This window comes from Centruroides vittatus, unplaced genomic scaffold (genome assembly GCF_030686945.1).
Source record: "Centruroides vittatus isolate TY-2023 unplaced genomic scaffold, ASM3068694v2 scaffold_1172, whole genome shotgun sequence".
NCBI classification, from domain to species: Eukaryota; Metazoa; Arthropoda; class Arachnida; order Scorpiones; family Buthidae; genus Centruroides; species Centruroides vittatus.
Genome location: NW_027122672.1, coordinates 1,118,998 through 1,135,560, shown reverse-complemented (window position 1 = coordinate 1,135,560; position 16,563 = coordinate 1,118,998). Strand labels below are relative to the sequence as shown.

At 28.6% G+C, this 16,563-nt stretch overlaps 2 protein-coding genes across 2 annotated transcripts in view; one reads left to right on the top strand and one right to left on the bottom strand.

Annotated features, from left to right (window-relative positions):
• LOC136986766 (uncharacterized) overlaps positions 1 to 16,563 on the bottom strand; it is a 69,468-nt gene that overhangs the window by 40,882 nt on the left and 12,023 nt on the right. The window lies entirely within an intron of this gene.
• LOC136986804 (uncharacterized) lies at positions 7,079 to 8,302 on the top strand. Its single transcript, XM_067284419.1, has one exon. The coding sequence runs from the start codon at positions 7,079 to 7,081 to the stop codon at positions 8,300 to 8,302; it is 1,224 nt and encodes a 407-aa protein (XP_067140520.1).

Genomic DNA, 16,563 nt, shown 5'->3' with positions numbered 1-16,563 from the left:
ATATTAACAGATTCCACTTAGTAAATCCTACATTGCAACTGTATTTGATTGTCTACGATTTTCTCTTTTGTACACACCTACTGATAATTCAGTTAATACATCAAAAATGATTGCTATTGAATATTGCTTCTGTAATATTAATTACAACATTTATCTTTTACAGTTACATTTTAACTATTTTGTTTGAAAGTTACTGCTAAGTTACTAAAGTCACAGAATAAGGTTTCTTGTCACAGTTTGACGAATCTGTCTTGGGATACAATCGGCTTCTTGACGAAAGAAGAAGAAAAAAACAAAATATGAAGTCTTTTCAATTTATAAAAATTTCTAAAAAGGGTGTTTTAGTTACTACGTAAGTCAAATAATATTAAAATCCAGAAACTCTTACTTTTATGTAAACATTAAATAATTGGTTTATTTAAATATTTTTGATTAAGTATCTATATTCATCAGATGAATGAAGATACTTAAATATATTTTAATTATATACATTGATATATTTTAAAAGTAAGCTTATTATAAAAATAACTTATCGACCATTATGTTCAATTCGTTAATTCTGCTCTCATTTCATACTTTTACTCACTCACTAGTAAAAATTCAGTCACTGAACTTGCTAGAATAAAAGAAACAATAGTAAATAACGGTTTTTCAAATTCCAAGTTTCAATATTTAAATGATAAGGTTACGGAGTTGTTACTTCCAAGTTACTACTTAAAAGAGTTCTCTAGGATTGGAGTGCAAGTACACTGTAGAACCGTAAATAACTCCAGTAAATGCTTAATCACAGATAGAAAGACTAATGTTTTTGAATTGGAATGCTCATAGAAATTTGATATGAGTTTTGAACATGTTTATTTTTCGAATGCACCTTTAAATTTAAATTTGGTGTGAGGCATTAATACCACAAAATTAATCGATAACACGTGCGTAAATGGCAACCAAACGATAAATAAAATACTAATAATATTTTTGCATTAAGAGCTTTGATATAATTGTGCTGGGTTACAGTTTCTGATATAATGACTGCCATACATAAGACAAATGTTTCTCATCTTTGAAGTTAATACTCTTCCTTTTCATTTATCTTTAAAAATCAAAACTGATTAAAAACAAAACCTTAATATTTCCAGCAATAAATTATTTAATAATAACGTTTTCGACTGTTTTAAACAGCCTTCATCAGTTAAAGCGAACTCAAAAAACAAAAGAATGCAAAAAAATAGAACCCAAGCAATACAAATATTTAAAATTCAAATTAATTCCAAAGTAAAAATGCCGTCGTGTATTAGAAAATAACAAATTGCGCATGCGCTAAATATCGTAGTAGGAATAAAAATAAAAATAAAAATAAAATAACAAAATATTGCCGTAAAAACATGTCTATTACAAGAAAAAACGTTATGCACTTCGGTAAAACGATTTCCAAGCAGTGGATAAACCATCTGCGTCCTTATGGTTAATACAACCCATGTTAACGTGGGCTATGCAGATCTCTAGCTTTTCTAGATGTTTCAGCATTTGTTTGTTGGTCGTGGCCCTAATGATAGATGCTTTGTCCCAATGAACGTCGACATCTTTATGCTTAGCGAAAGCTGCTAGCACAGTAGTATCCAAGCTCTTATTAATGGAGTATCTATGCTCCTTTATGTTTTTCCAGTAGCTATTTTGTTTATCAAAACTGACTTTCGTCAGTAAGAAAAATTAGGTGTAATCTGTTTATCAAATACTACTACTTACTAAAGTTTAAAGAAAATTTAGTTTTTTGGGTTAACAAAATTAATATTTATGCAGCCAATTTTCCTTTATTACATACTGTAGAACAAAATTACTCAGATGTTGTGCAGGGAAATCAGTCTCATTTCATTTCACATTCTGCTGACATTTAAATTAATCTAATCAGAAAGTAAAATGACTTGTCAATTTATTTTAAACAGAACTGTCAAATTTAACCATTGAAAATTCTAATAGAAAATTTTCTTTGTATTTAATTACAAATATTTTTAACACGAAACTCGGTGGACTTATGACATTTATAAGTTTTTCATATAGCACAGGTTGTTTGAAAATAATTTATTATTATATTATAAATAAATAAATAAATAGTCTTTGTAAAAATTTCTATAACTATGATTATAACATTATACATTATTACTAGTGATGTAACAAATATTCGGTTACTACCCGGTATTCGGCCTATTCGGCCTATTTTTCACTATTCGGCCGAATACCGAATATTTAGTCACTATTCGGCCGAATACCGAATACCTAAAAACAGGAGTAAGAAATAACAAAAACACAGTAAATTAATCATTTTGGTAACTTTTATTAATGCTGAAAATTAAATTATAATTATTAAAGTTAATAAGAAATAGCATCTAACTCTAGTATTAAATTATTTCGTAATTAAATAATATTATAGCATTTATCTAGCCCGATATCTTACGGCATTGATGGCGTGTAGGTTAGAATGTATCGGGTATCAATGTTATTGTTTTGTTAATTATGCTATATTCGTATTCGTGTATATTTTAATATTTTTTACGATATTTTAAAATGATTTACGAAACGTTTTATTGAAACTTATCGTATTTAAAAAAAGAATTATTTATTTATTTCCAGAAGATGAGTAACTAATATATAATTTATTTTATATATAAAGCAAAGAATGAGCATTTCTCATTATATGCAAAAGATAACATTTGAAATCATGTTAATTTTAATAATATTGACAAAAACAATAACAAAATATCACAAAGCTTCACAAATAGAAACACCCCAATAATATATTTGAACTATTCCACAACTGGGGAGAAACTAGACCATAAATCGCCCCACTAAAGTATTTCCTTAGGGTACTATTCAGTCTACAAGTACGTAGTAAAAACAAAATTTTAGTGCTTAATTAAAGAATTAAAAAGATCGATTGCAAATAAAATAACTTATAAGTTATAACTTACATCTAAATACCAACAACTGCCGAATCGTATCGGGCTATTTACGGCTATTACATAAATTATAAACCAATTTGGCACTAGAGGTAGACGTTAGGCTCTATCTCATATTAACTTTAATAATTATAATTTAATTAATTAATTTAAATAATTTAGACCTACTGGAAGAAAAAATCGTAGTGACAGCGGGACAATAGAGAGCAGGGTGCGCAATCCTTGCCATAATTTTTGCGCGCCAATTTTTGTACGTGCGTTAATCAAGCCGAATAGTTTGGCCGAATATTCGGCCATTCGGTCACGCTCCTGGCTGAATATTCGGTATTCGGCCACTCTCCTAGCCGAATATTCGGTATTCGGCTGAGGTCGAATATACTATTCGTTACATCACTAATTATTACGATTTCTAGCAGCTTAAAAATTTTCTAAAAAATTTTGTTTATATTATAATGATTTATATAAACACTAAAATTTAAAATATTAAAAGACAAGGCTGTTTTAAGCAGTTTGAGGTTCCTAATCCAATTTCTTTAAGCGTTATATAAATACCAATATAGAACAAAAACAGAAAGAAGCAATGAAATGGTGTGCCTAAGAAGGTGAGGTCTTAATCATGGTGGAATATGCCCGTTAACAAAGCCCTGTTAAAACTAATTCCTTGTAGAAATTATTTACAAAATACAACATTTTTGAGAAAAATTCCAATGAAAAAATTAAATATTTATTAAACTAAATTAATATAATCAATAAATCAAACTTCTGGGACTATTTTTAAGACTAAGATTTCTAATTAATCAAACAAATCTGGACTAGAGAGAAACATATAGGCCATCATCTTATAAAAACAATTATAATTTAATTAATTTCTAATTATTGTTATTGTTATTATTATTAAGAAATGATTGCCTAACCTTCTCTCTTGTTATAAGTCTAGTAATCTAGAGTGGGCATATTGATTATATATAGTGAACTCAATATAGTGTGGTCATACGCCTTATTTTGTATATTGTAGTATATATTATTCTTAGTATTTATTCCATTTTCTTCCTCTTCGTTAGTTCTTTTGTCTATCTTTTCCTAGAAACTTCTTTCTTTCCTAACCCTTCCCTGTTCAAATGGTGGTGACCTAATTAAAAGACAAAAAAAAGGTGGTAGCTTGAGAGCTAAGTGGAGAACAAGAGGTCACTTTTCGACTGGGACGTTGGAGAGATAGGATGTGTTGTGAAGGCCTCCAGATCATTCTGGCATCGACTGGAGAACAAAGGAGATGACAAGCCTAAGCTGGCTTTCGAGAGAAAATCCGAAATATATCCCGATATAGAAACCTCGAGAAGCTTATTGAGAGAATCGGATAGACGTCCACAATCAACGACCCGAAAAGTTAATAATCTAGCAAGCGCCACCATCACCCCAAGATCGCCGACACTTTGGGTACCCATTCTTTTCTATCATCATATATCCAACTATCCTATTGTCTATCTTTTCTTCTCTCTTTTTTTTATTTGTATAAGTAGTTTTAAGTATTTAGTCGTAGTTCTTTATTTTTGTACTGCAATGAATGTTATTTTGTCGCGAGGTTGCTTGACGATTCTACCAGAGTATCTGCAGGAATTATATGTAGAAAAGGTTAATAAAGAAAGAACGAGGAGTGTCGGAATTGTAAAAGAATCCTGTAAAGTAAATAAACACGGGTGACGAGAACATATATGTGTGTTATATTCTCTTGTTGAATCACTCACCACGTGCATATCCTACAATAGTGACCATTTGATACAATGAATAATTTAGCTTAGTTCTCTAAGTGTTCACATCAACAGTCCAGTATACATTTTAGGTTTGATTCAGTTGTATGTATAAAATATAAACTTCACTTGAGTTAAGCCAAGACTAACACCAAAAACTATAGATGTTAGCATAAAATATTACATAATTTGTTAAAACAATCTACTGTATTTCAGCACATATAAGAGTACTTTAAGTATAAGAGAATGTTCTTATAGATGGGAAAAAATTGGCACTATATTCCAGAAAGTACCTTAAAAAACTGAATATTTAAAAAACTTTTATAGTAACAAAACAATTTTTTTTATTTTTAATAATGTTTACTGCAGAGATGTCACTAAATAGTTACTGTATAAGTACATTCAGATTTAATTTACATTGACACAACAATTCAGTGTTCTTATAAGCCAAAACAAAATGGCACACAAAAGAGCATGCTCTTATAAATGAAACAGGACATGTATCTCAAAAATGCAAAAGCAAGCAACAGGAGTATGCTCTTATTCATAAAAATAAGAATAAGAGCATACTCCTATTTGCATAAAAATAGGGGAAATGGAACACACTACATAAATACTCCCAAACCAAATTCTTGTTTTTCATAATGTCTTGAAAAATTTTAAAAACAATCCTAATAACCGTATAAAATAATTCTAAAACTGTAAATTTTTGTGATAACCAAACCACTTATTTAAATTTTAGGGCTTATCACACCAGTGAATATGATATTACCAAAAAATTTCTTTAGTTTATTTTATATCTAAGTTTACGCATGTAATATGCTTGTATCTAGAACTGTAGTTTTAAATTTATGTTCTATCTGTAACAATGACTATATAAGTAATCAAAAATGTTTGTTTTGTTAAAAACTCCTATTAAAAGGTATGATTTACTTAATATTTCCGGAAACTTTGATATATCACCGTATCTTTTCTAGCAAATCCACCATTAGGAACCAAGATCATATGATTATTTCTGCATTTTAAGTTAAGAAAAAGTTTCCAACATCAAAATATAGAGAACTAAACAAATAGTAGACTATATTACATCAACAATTGAAAATCATTATACATTTATTTTCATAATGAAATGTAAATGAAGATGCTAAAAACCAGCAATTCCTGACTGGGGTATGCAGTTGATGGTTTAAGGGTGACCAAAATTAATAATGGTAGATGTACTACGTGGTACGATCCAAAAGTTCGGGGACTGCAGTAATCTATGACAACAAAAGCATGTATTTGAAGTTACAGCGTATGAAATGGAATCTACCAAACCACCTCTACCTGTTCAGGTTAATTTCACCCATGTCATGTGATTAAACTGCGAGCGCTGCTGTATTTTTCTGGAGATAGTTACCTTTGTTCTGCGACGTAATAAAAGTGGAGTTTCAAGAACAACCTCCAACATTAAATTTTGTCAGCGTTTAGGTAAAACACCTACGGAGACTTTAAAATTGCTAAGAAAAGTGTACGGTGATTCTACCATGGCAAAGTCGAAATGTCGGAGGTTGTTCTTGAAACTCCACTTTTATTACATCGCAGAACAAAGGTAACTATCTCCGGAAAAAAACGGCAGCACTCGCGGTTTAATCACATGACATGGGTGAAATTAACCTGAACACGTAGAGGTGGTTTGGTAGAATCCATTTCATATGCTGTAACTTCAAATACATGCTTTTGTTGTCATAGATTACTGCAGTCCCCGAACTTTTGGATTGTACCATGTATAAGAATATACAGATTCTGCATTGTGGCCTTTGGTGACATCATGATACCCAATGCTCAGTGTTAAATAACAATATGATCATATTTTTATTACATTTATCTGTGTCCTTCCTCTAACACTTTTCGATTTAAATAAACTTTTTTACATGTAATTACACAGTGCCGTATAATTGACCAAGGTGTTACTGTTTGAGGAACACACAAAATAAAACTTAGGAAAATGTGCTGCCAAGGGATACACAAATCAAGAAAAGGTTGCGAACCACTACTATATATGAAAACGTTCATATTTTATTAAATGAAACAACTGAATTATCTCCATATATACTCTGTATGTATTGTGTACGTGCATGAGTATGCATATATGTATGCGCAAATGCATGTGAAGTGATCAGTTTATTTCCATATCAATAACTTATGTACAGTACAATGTTCATTGCTACATATAATATGAAATATTATTTAACAGTTTTAATTTACGTCAACATACTAAAAAACTAAATTTCAGAATTAGAAATAAATGCAATAAACAAAATTCAAGAATACCCCTTTGCTATACAAAACGCAGTACAACTAGTTGAAAAGCTCAACAGCATTACACTCAAGAATAACGAATATATGACAGTGATGGATTTTAAGTCCTTGTTTCCATCTATAAGACTACCACCGTGTTTTTGTGAACTGAGGGACTTTCTTTTTGCTAATATAGATAATGCAGCGAAATACCATACCAGCATTTTGGAACTTGCAGATTTAATATGTTACACGTCGTTTTTCGAATTTGAAGATGATACATATTTGCAAGAAAGAGGGGTGCCTATGGGGAGCCCTATGTCCTCTATTTTATGTGAACTTGTATTACGGCGTTTGGAAAGCAAGGTCATACCCATCTTTCAACATCAGATTGTTTTATATACAAGATATGTAGATGATGTTTTCATCCTTTGGAAAAATGATTGTAGCGCTCCGCATTTCCTGCACGAAATCAACAAAAACCCATATGGTTTGACCTTAGCGCTAGACCAAGAGAGTGCTTTTAACGTAAATTTCCTTGATCTTTCAATCACATGCAAGGAGGGTCAAATATGGACTGACATTTATAGAAAACCCACCTATCAGCCCATTATTATACCAAAAAATTCTGTCGATCCGATGAATTTTAAATACGCAGCGTTCCATGCCTGGATCAAGCGTGCTTACACGCATTGCACCAGTGTTATTGACACCTATAAGGAACTAAGTTACATTCGTGCTACAGCATTACAACATGGGTATCGGAGTAAGGAGATTGATGGACTTATCGACAGGTTTCAGAGGACAAAAAATCGGCAGCTTCCTCCTATGAATCAAGGGAGAAAAGTGATTCTCAATTATTTTCCTTTCTTACACACGATGATTAAGAAAGTGGCCAAAAATAACAACTTAAGATTGTTGTATCGACGTAATCCTACAATATATCGATTATTAAGAAATGACAAGAAAAAAGAAAACCATAGTTATAAAACAGGGGTATATTCTATACCTTTAAAGGATCGTCGGTTTAATTCGGATCTGGTATACGTTGGCGCAACCATGAGGCATTTAAAACAGAGGCTTAAGGAGCATAGATACTCCATTAATAAAAGCTTGGATACTACTGTGCTAGCAGCTTTCGCTAAACATCAAGATGTTGACATTTATTGGGATAAAGCGTCTATCATTAAGGCCACGACCAACAAACAAATGCTGAAATATTTAGAAAAACTAGAAATCTACAAAGCCCACGTTAACACCGGTTGTATTAACCATAGAGACGCTGATGCTTTGTCCACGGCTTGGAGATCGTTTTACCGCAGTACATAACGTTTTTTCTTGTAATAGACAAGTTTTTGCGGCAATATTTTGTTATTTGTTTTATTTTTTATTTTTATTCTCACTGCGATATATTGCGCATGCGCAATTTGTTAATTTCTTATTCAGAACGGCATTTTTACTTTGGAATTAATTTGAATTTTAAATATTTGCTTGAGTTCTTTTTCTGCATTCTTTTGTTTTTAAGTTCGTTTTAACTGATGAAGGCTGTTTAAAACAGTCGAAAACGTTTTTATTAAATATTTTTTGCTGGAATTATCAAGGTTTTTTGTTTTTTTTTTATTAGAAATAAATAAATAAGTAAATTATTCAATGCTTACTAAATAAAACTATAATCTCCCTGTACATCAAACTATACATTATAATTACTAGATGCGTTTAGTAATATTTTATATTTAGAGAAAAGTAATCAATTTGAAACAAGTTTAGAATTTATTCCATATCTTAGGGATAAATTTTAATAAATTAAAAATTATCTAAAAATATATTGACTGCAATTTTCATCTTGAAAATAGCAAAATCATTTTAAAAATTTTATATATTTTAGTAACCATTCTTTATTTAAAAAATATGAAGTCATTAAAAAATATGGTTAATGTTACCTATGGTAGCGAACACGGCGGCTCGTCTCTGAAACAGTGGGGACGCACGGTCTAACCTAACCTATTCCAATAAATTACCATAATTATTGCCAACCAAATTATTAGAATAGGAGTAATTTATTAGAATAGAGTAATTATTAGAATAGGTTAGGTTAGGTTAGAACGTGCGTCCCCACTGTTTCAGAGACGAGCCACCATGTTCGCTACCGTTGATAACATTAACCAAAAATACTCTCACTTAGAGGAAAAAAAAACTTAAAAAAAAGAAAACAAGAAAAATAATTGTAGAAAACTTAAATTTAAAACAATAACATGAATAATAATGTGTAGATTTTTTTTAATATACCTAAATTTAAATTAGAAATTTAAACAGAATAATAGTAATTCAAAAATAAATTAATCAATCAATCTAAAAGCAGCTCTATTAAACAGAATACTTAAGTTTATTATTCATTATTGCAAAAATTTTTATAAATAAAATGCCTCTAATATGAAAATAAATTAAAAGATATTAAACTACAATAATTACATAATAATCTCTGTTAGAATACTATTATATTTTATTATATCAAAAAAGTTAAATTAAAAATAAAAGAAAATAAGATAAAACTTACATTTTAAATAAACTTATTATTATTATTATTATTTCTTATTATACATAATTAAGACAGTACTAAAAGTAAATAATTTAAGCACAGTCTCAATAATAGTTTTGTCCAATCTAAGTAACCATATTTAACTTTATTTGTAGGTGTTCAAAAAACTTGTCTCTCTGGTTCCAAAGAAGCTGCTTATACAGAATTTTTATAGACTATTATAATCTATATATAGTCCTAGCTACATGCCAATGAACAAAAAATGTATATGAACTATAATTTAAACTACATATAATTTTTTAAACCTATAAATTATAAGATTTATGATTTAATTTTTATAATAATTCCATTTAAGATATGATGAGGATAATTTAAAATTAATTCAAGCAATAAAATCACCTAATATGGTACAAATCTTCAACTCAAACAGTAATATTTAAATTTTAAACTAATAAAAAAAGAAAAACATATAAAAATATTCGTACGAAGAAACAAAGTAATTTTAAATATTTCAAACTAAAGCTATTTATTTTTACAATATGCAGATGTATTTATTGTTTTATATTGCATTGTTTTTATTATAAATTATTAAATCCTGCAAAATACTTAACAATATAATTTACATTAAATCCAGCATTTAAATATAATTTCCTTGGTACAGAATTAAATACGCTTTATCCAATGAAAATGATTAAAATGGATTATAATTAAAACGAATATTAAAACGGTAATAATCTTGTATTATCATTTATAAATTCATTATTTATCAATGCTTGTTATAATTAATATAAAAATAAATTTTGCAACTCACTAAATATCATAAATGAGGAGAAAATTAAAGTGTGATATATAAAGAGAACTGACTAATTAAATATTAACCACATTTATTACTTTAAAAATTCTGATATTTTATTTTCCTATTTACTGTGATTTTTATCATGTAAAAAGTTAATGCCATCAAGACACACATACACTGAATTTTTTTTACTTTTTTGGGTTCAGAGGGTCTTTTGAGATCTTCTGAACCCAAAAAATGATGATTTGTAAAAAACTCAAAAGGGTCAAATTTGATTGTTCCAATATTTTCCCTTGTTATGTATACATAATAGCCGGATAAGTGAAAACAGCAAATTATATATATTCAGTAAAGTATGAATTCCTTAAATTACAGATCCTTTTTGGGTGTACTATAGATTGCACCCTATGGAATTTCGGGACTTTGAGTATATATTTGAACTCGGGGTACTGAGACGAGTTCAACAATACCCTACTTTTGGACTGGAGATGAAAAATAAGAAAGTTATGATATTTACGATTTCTTGCCTTTCACAATGCATTCTACGCCATTTGAGTTTTCCACTAGGTGACGTTAGACTGTTCGTGCTCCCGACAGACCTCCCGGAGGGGAGCTGCCAGCAGGCCGCTGAGTGTTTAATGTCACTAGTTATTGATTCACGTTAGTTCTTGAACAAAAGAAAAGAAAGGAAGTGGTGTTCGACTGTTTGTGCAATTCCTTGCCTTTCACAGTGCTTTTTTTAATGTGGTTTGCAGACTTTACCGCAAGATGGCAGTACTAGCAACTACAGTGTCGTCTGCATGATAGCATTAGAAAAGTAATGATAACTTTCTTATTTTTCATCTCCGGTCCAAAAGTAGAGTATCGTTGAACTCGTCTTGGTCCCGAGTTCAAATATATACTCAAAGTCCGGAAATCCATAGGGTGCAATCTATAGTATCCACCCTTTTTTTCTTAAATACTACACAATAGTATCTTAACAGCAATCTTCAAAAATATTTAGAAGTATCATATTGTCCCTAATAGAAGTCCATCCTAATCTTTTCCTCTTTCTTCAGTTAAAAATTTGCTAATAAAGACCTTCTTCCCTCACTGACATATTTTTGCTATTGAAAAACTGGAATTTAAATATATAATAATGAGCAGTACAACAAATATTAGTAACTGCCTTTTCCCTAGTTGTTTCCACAAATTTTGCACTAGTCTAAAATGTATTTTATAAATATTTATAACCGTAGTAACAGTGGAGACTAAATTTGCATAATTTTTCCATAAAAAAGTTAATAGTATCACAGTCCAATGTTTGTACCAATCTGTATTATAGCATCATATATACTATATATGCAATTGTAGATGGAGGTCATTATGATAAGAAAAAAAAAGTATTTTTAAAAAGTATATTTCATACTTTATGTACATTTTTATCATATATAATATGGGCACTTTCTTTGAAAAATGTTTACACCAAATGGGCTTCTAATAGCAGCAATATGGTATATCCACCAAGATCTAACTTCAGCATAAATCTAATATTACACAAAATGCTTGATATATCTTATTAAAATTTTAATCATATTAAAAACATTATTTGAAACTGAATTTTAAATTTATACTTTAGATAATAAAAATTAAACTTAATATTTAATTATATAAGGCTTAATTTAGTTAATCTTATTTCTATATGTAATAATTTGTTATTATTTTTTTTACATCTGATTTTTATACACAGTCTATCCCAAAATTTTCTTCACTGATTTTAATTACCACAAAAGGCTTATTTCATCTATTGCTTAACAATCAGAGATAGTGAGCTATTATCAACACACCTTATTGACATCCAGCAACGAGTTTAATACATTAAACATAAAAATGCATTAATTTTAGAGATGCAGACATATTATCCATGATGTGGAGATGTATTTATGAAATTTGAATTTTAACATTTATAATTTTACAAAGGATTTACCCCATTTCATACTGTTTATGTCTTATTTCTCACGTCTTATGTTAAAACTTTTAAATTTTGTACTTTGTTCTTTTAAATTTCTAATGTTGGTTACATATTCAATACATTAACTGAGGAAGACCTCATTTAGGTCAGTTAAAAAAAATGTTTTTAATATGTTAAACTCATTGCCGGATAACAATAAAGTATATCTATAGTATCTCATGGTCTCACATCCAGTTTGGTTTATCGACGTTATTACATTCTGAGGTAGCAGGATAATTTTTTAATAGTTATATTTAGTTTACATATGTTATTTGCCTTTAGTTTATTTACATTATCCTGATTTTATCAATTTCAAACTTATTAGCTAATTTGCAATAATTGTATTGTTATATTCCACGAAAAACATTTAAATTCAAAACACTAATTTTCATAAATAAATAAACATTCATTATTACAAATTATTTTTGAATGCAAAGGCAAAAATTTTATGCATTTGTAAAATTCTGTATCAGTAAATTAAAATGTACTAACGTGTATAAAACATAATTACAAGGCTGAGAATGACAGCTTAAGTGTGCTTGTCGGTCGTGAGATCTTAGAACTGTTGCATTGTAAGTTATCAGAATGTTATTTTAGAATTCTCTCTCTTCTGTTGGACCCTTTTTCCTATTAATCAGGTTAAAACTAATTGTAGTTTGTTGAACTTTGTATTTTTGTAAATTTAATGATTGCAGTTTTTGTCATTACTAAGCGTAAAAGTCCAGTATTGGCAAATAGCCAGTTCTGAGTTTTTAATTTTTCAGAAGTCCAACACAAGGATTTTCATTGTAATACAAATAAAATTTTAACTGCAGATTTTGTAATTTTTCTAATAGTCCTATACATGCCATCTATTTGAAAAGTTAAATTATAAAACTAAACTTGTCTGTGTAATTTTATTTTCCTTAATATCAATTTAAAAAAATTACTGGTGCATAGTTCTTCCTGAAGAAATATCTGAGTAATAAGTAATATACCATAATTTACTTTTATTTTCATATTTTATAGCCTACTAATTAAAATTAATATACATTATACTGAAGCAGCAGATATTTGCATTCCATTCTGTATGTAAATAAATACATGAAGCTTATTTTGGTATAATTTATAGTGTTTGTTCATATTCACGTAAAGAAAGTACAGAAAGGAATCTGATGATGTCAAGTGGAAGAAATTTTTTTTAAATGTTCAATACACAAGGCACTTACAATTATTGTAATACAGTAGAGCATTGATTACCCGACCCCCGATCAACTGCTACAATTGGTTAACCGACCGCGTTCTAGTCGGCAAATTCAAATGTCCGCTAGTGATGTGGTGCTACAATATTTGGCTTGTCTTGGCTACTTTAATATTATTTTTGTTAAATTTTTGCGTATTTTAGCTGGCAACACTGGCTCGACCATGAAAGGGAGGCCAGTATTTGAACGAGGCTTAGTTTTATTTAATGACACTATCCAATTGCTGTTTTTGAAACGTATGCAACATTTAGCGGCAAAAAAACGAGCGTCAGCTGTGAAGCAAAAGAAAATTTTGGACTTCTTTTTCTAATGTACAGGCCTACTTTATGTAAAATATGTAACCCGAATATATTTATTTTTGTTTTATATTCTTCAATATACAGTACAGTACAGTACTGTATTTATTTTGTGCAAAATAAAGAAGTAATTTTTTACGATACAATAGCAATGATTATTATTTTAAAAAAAATTTTGCTAGGCTTTACATCGATGAAAATTCAACGCAAAGCAGGTTAATAGCGATATACTAATTACACGAGATATGCTAATATACTATACTAATAATGAATTTTTCATACTTTTCGGTTATCCGTTTTTTCAGTTATCCGACCAACCCCAGTCCCCAATTGAATCAGATAATCAATGCTCTACTGTAATAACTAAATATAAATGTGTGTACCAAAGTTTAATTGATCTATTATAAGATATATGTATTTTTGTTTGATAAAAATTTATACATGCATTAATAGTATGTTATTGTCTACTTATCGGAAAAAATTTTATTGAAAATATAATTGATTACTTTGATAAAGTAAACCAAAAAATATTTATATTTAATTAATCAAACTACTGCAGAAAATCTTTGCAAACAAAACAAATAAATAACATTCAAACAAAATTGTAAGTAATTTTCTGTTTCCAACATTAAAGGCTTCAACAGTAAAGAAGAAAGTATTTTTTATACATGTTTACAAGAAAAAAACAACTCAAACTTTCAACTAGATTTCATTAATAAAAAACAACTATTATGCTTTAAAGTCCAGCAAAATTATTCACAATACAAGGTAATGAAAATGTTAGTCTGTACTGTGAATAAATTTTGCTGCACTTTAAGGCATGATAATGTTATCTTCTTTTTGTGAAATATTGTCTAAACATAATTTAATCAAACTATTAAAGAAGCTGTTATAATCATAGGTTTAAAAAGCTTGACGTAAGTTCATTATAAAATGATAATGAAAGTATGTGATAATCAATTGAGACATAACATTAGCTGCCTTTCTTACATGTAAAAACAGTAAAAATTTAAAATTTTATCAACTTATTTACATTTTAGATATTAGTGTACTTTGAACAATCAAATCATTGATTTAAAAAAAACCTCACAATTAAATAATTAATTGTTTAAGAACAAATATAAAATTTAAATCACACTTTGTAAAAAATTCCTTGTAATAACTGCTTTGATTTATTATTAAAAATTTAAAAACGTTAAATTCAAATACTATACTACACATCATAATTTATTTATAAATGTAAACACATTAAGAGATTTATATTGAATATTCAGTTTGTAGTAGATATTTGTAGTATTAAATGAAATAAATAATTAACATACTGCTACTCAATAACCACTATGATTAATTAAACTAAATTTTAATGGGTTCCCAAGAGAGCTTAAATTTTGTGGATTATAAAAATTTCTTAAGCCATTGTTTTTTTTTTTTTTTAGCAATATTAAACATTTTTGTAATAATTTATTTAAAATACAGTGGTACCTCGTACTTCAAAAGCTTCAGAGTTCAAACGAAAAAATCGACAAAAATTTGCCTCGGAGTTAGAATGACGCTTCAAAGTTCAAACTGCATGCACGGTAAAAAATGTGCTCAAAGCATAAATACTATCTTTTGAGTGTGTCCGAGTCTTCTCTTGCTCTTTCATTATGCTTTTATATTTTCAGTGCTTTTTTTGCTTTATTTTTGGTATGTTTGGTTATATATATATATATATATATATACTATATTGTGTTATTCATCAATTTTTAAGAATTTCCAATTTTTCTTTGTTGACAGCTTTTCGACACCTCATACATTTTGTATCCTTTAGTTCAAAATTTGCTGAATGGAACCTTTTAAACCATATTTAGCATGTTCAAAGTTTAGAAGCATCTTCCCATATACACTACAACTTTTTTTTTACTGTTTGTACGGCATTATATCCTTTCCAAAGTACATAAAGCATTACATGCTTGATATGCCTTTTTATATGAAGACATTACAATTTGATTTTAGTCAAACAAAATGTGAAGTAAACAGTTTAAAGTAAGATTTTAAACAAAAAAATAAATTCTCACATTATCTATAATGTGTTAAATATCACAACTTATAATTAAATCATACAACTATGTTAAGATGCCAAAGTCCACAGTGTGCAACTAATAAATGCAATTTTGGTTTTATTATATACCATTTATTTATTTTATTTACTGTTTTGGTGTTTTAACTTATTATTAGGGCATTTAATTGTGTTATTTTTACTTTAAATTATGTGTATTTGCTGTTTTAAGTTCATTTGAAATGGGTATTGTTCGGGGTCTGAGAATGGATTAATTTGCTTTCCATTATTTCTAACGGAAAAAATTGCTTCAGACTACAAACAATTAGGAGTTCAAACAACCTCCTGGAATGAATTAAATTCAAAGTATGAGGCATCAGTGTAGTTTTAAATTTTAAAACATTAAAACACATATTGTATGCTATTTCTAATGCAATAAAATTTAAATTCAACAACTATATTGCTAAATAAAAATGATGTTTGTTTCAAAATGGAAAATAATTTATATAAAAAAACAGAAATCATAAATTAATTAATAAAAATTATTTTTCCTGTGAGATTATTATAATTGTTAAGTCTACACCAATCAACTAATCCACATTTTACTCTTAACAGCATTTTGTCATATTAATGAATCTTCTTAAAATCTTATAACCGGTGAGGGTATGCTCAAACTTTGTAAGCAGATGTTTT

Excerpts from the sequence above, each read along its gene's own strand:
- LOC136986804 (XM_067284419.1), top strand. The coding sequence starts at position 7,079 with ATGACAGTGATGGATTTTAAGTCCTTGTTTCCATCTATAAGACTACCA.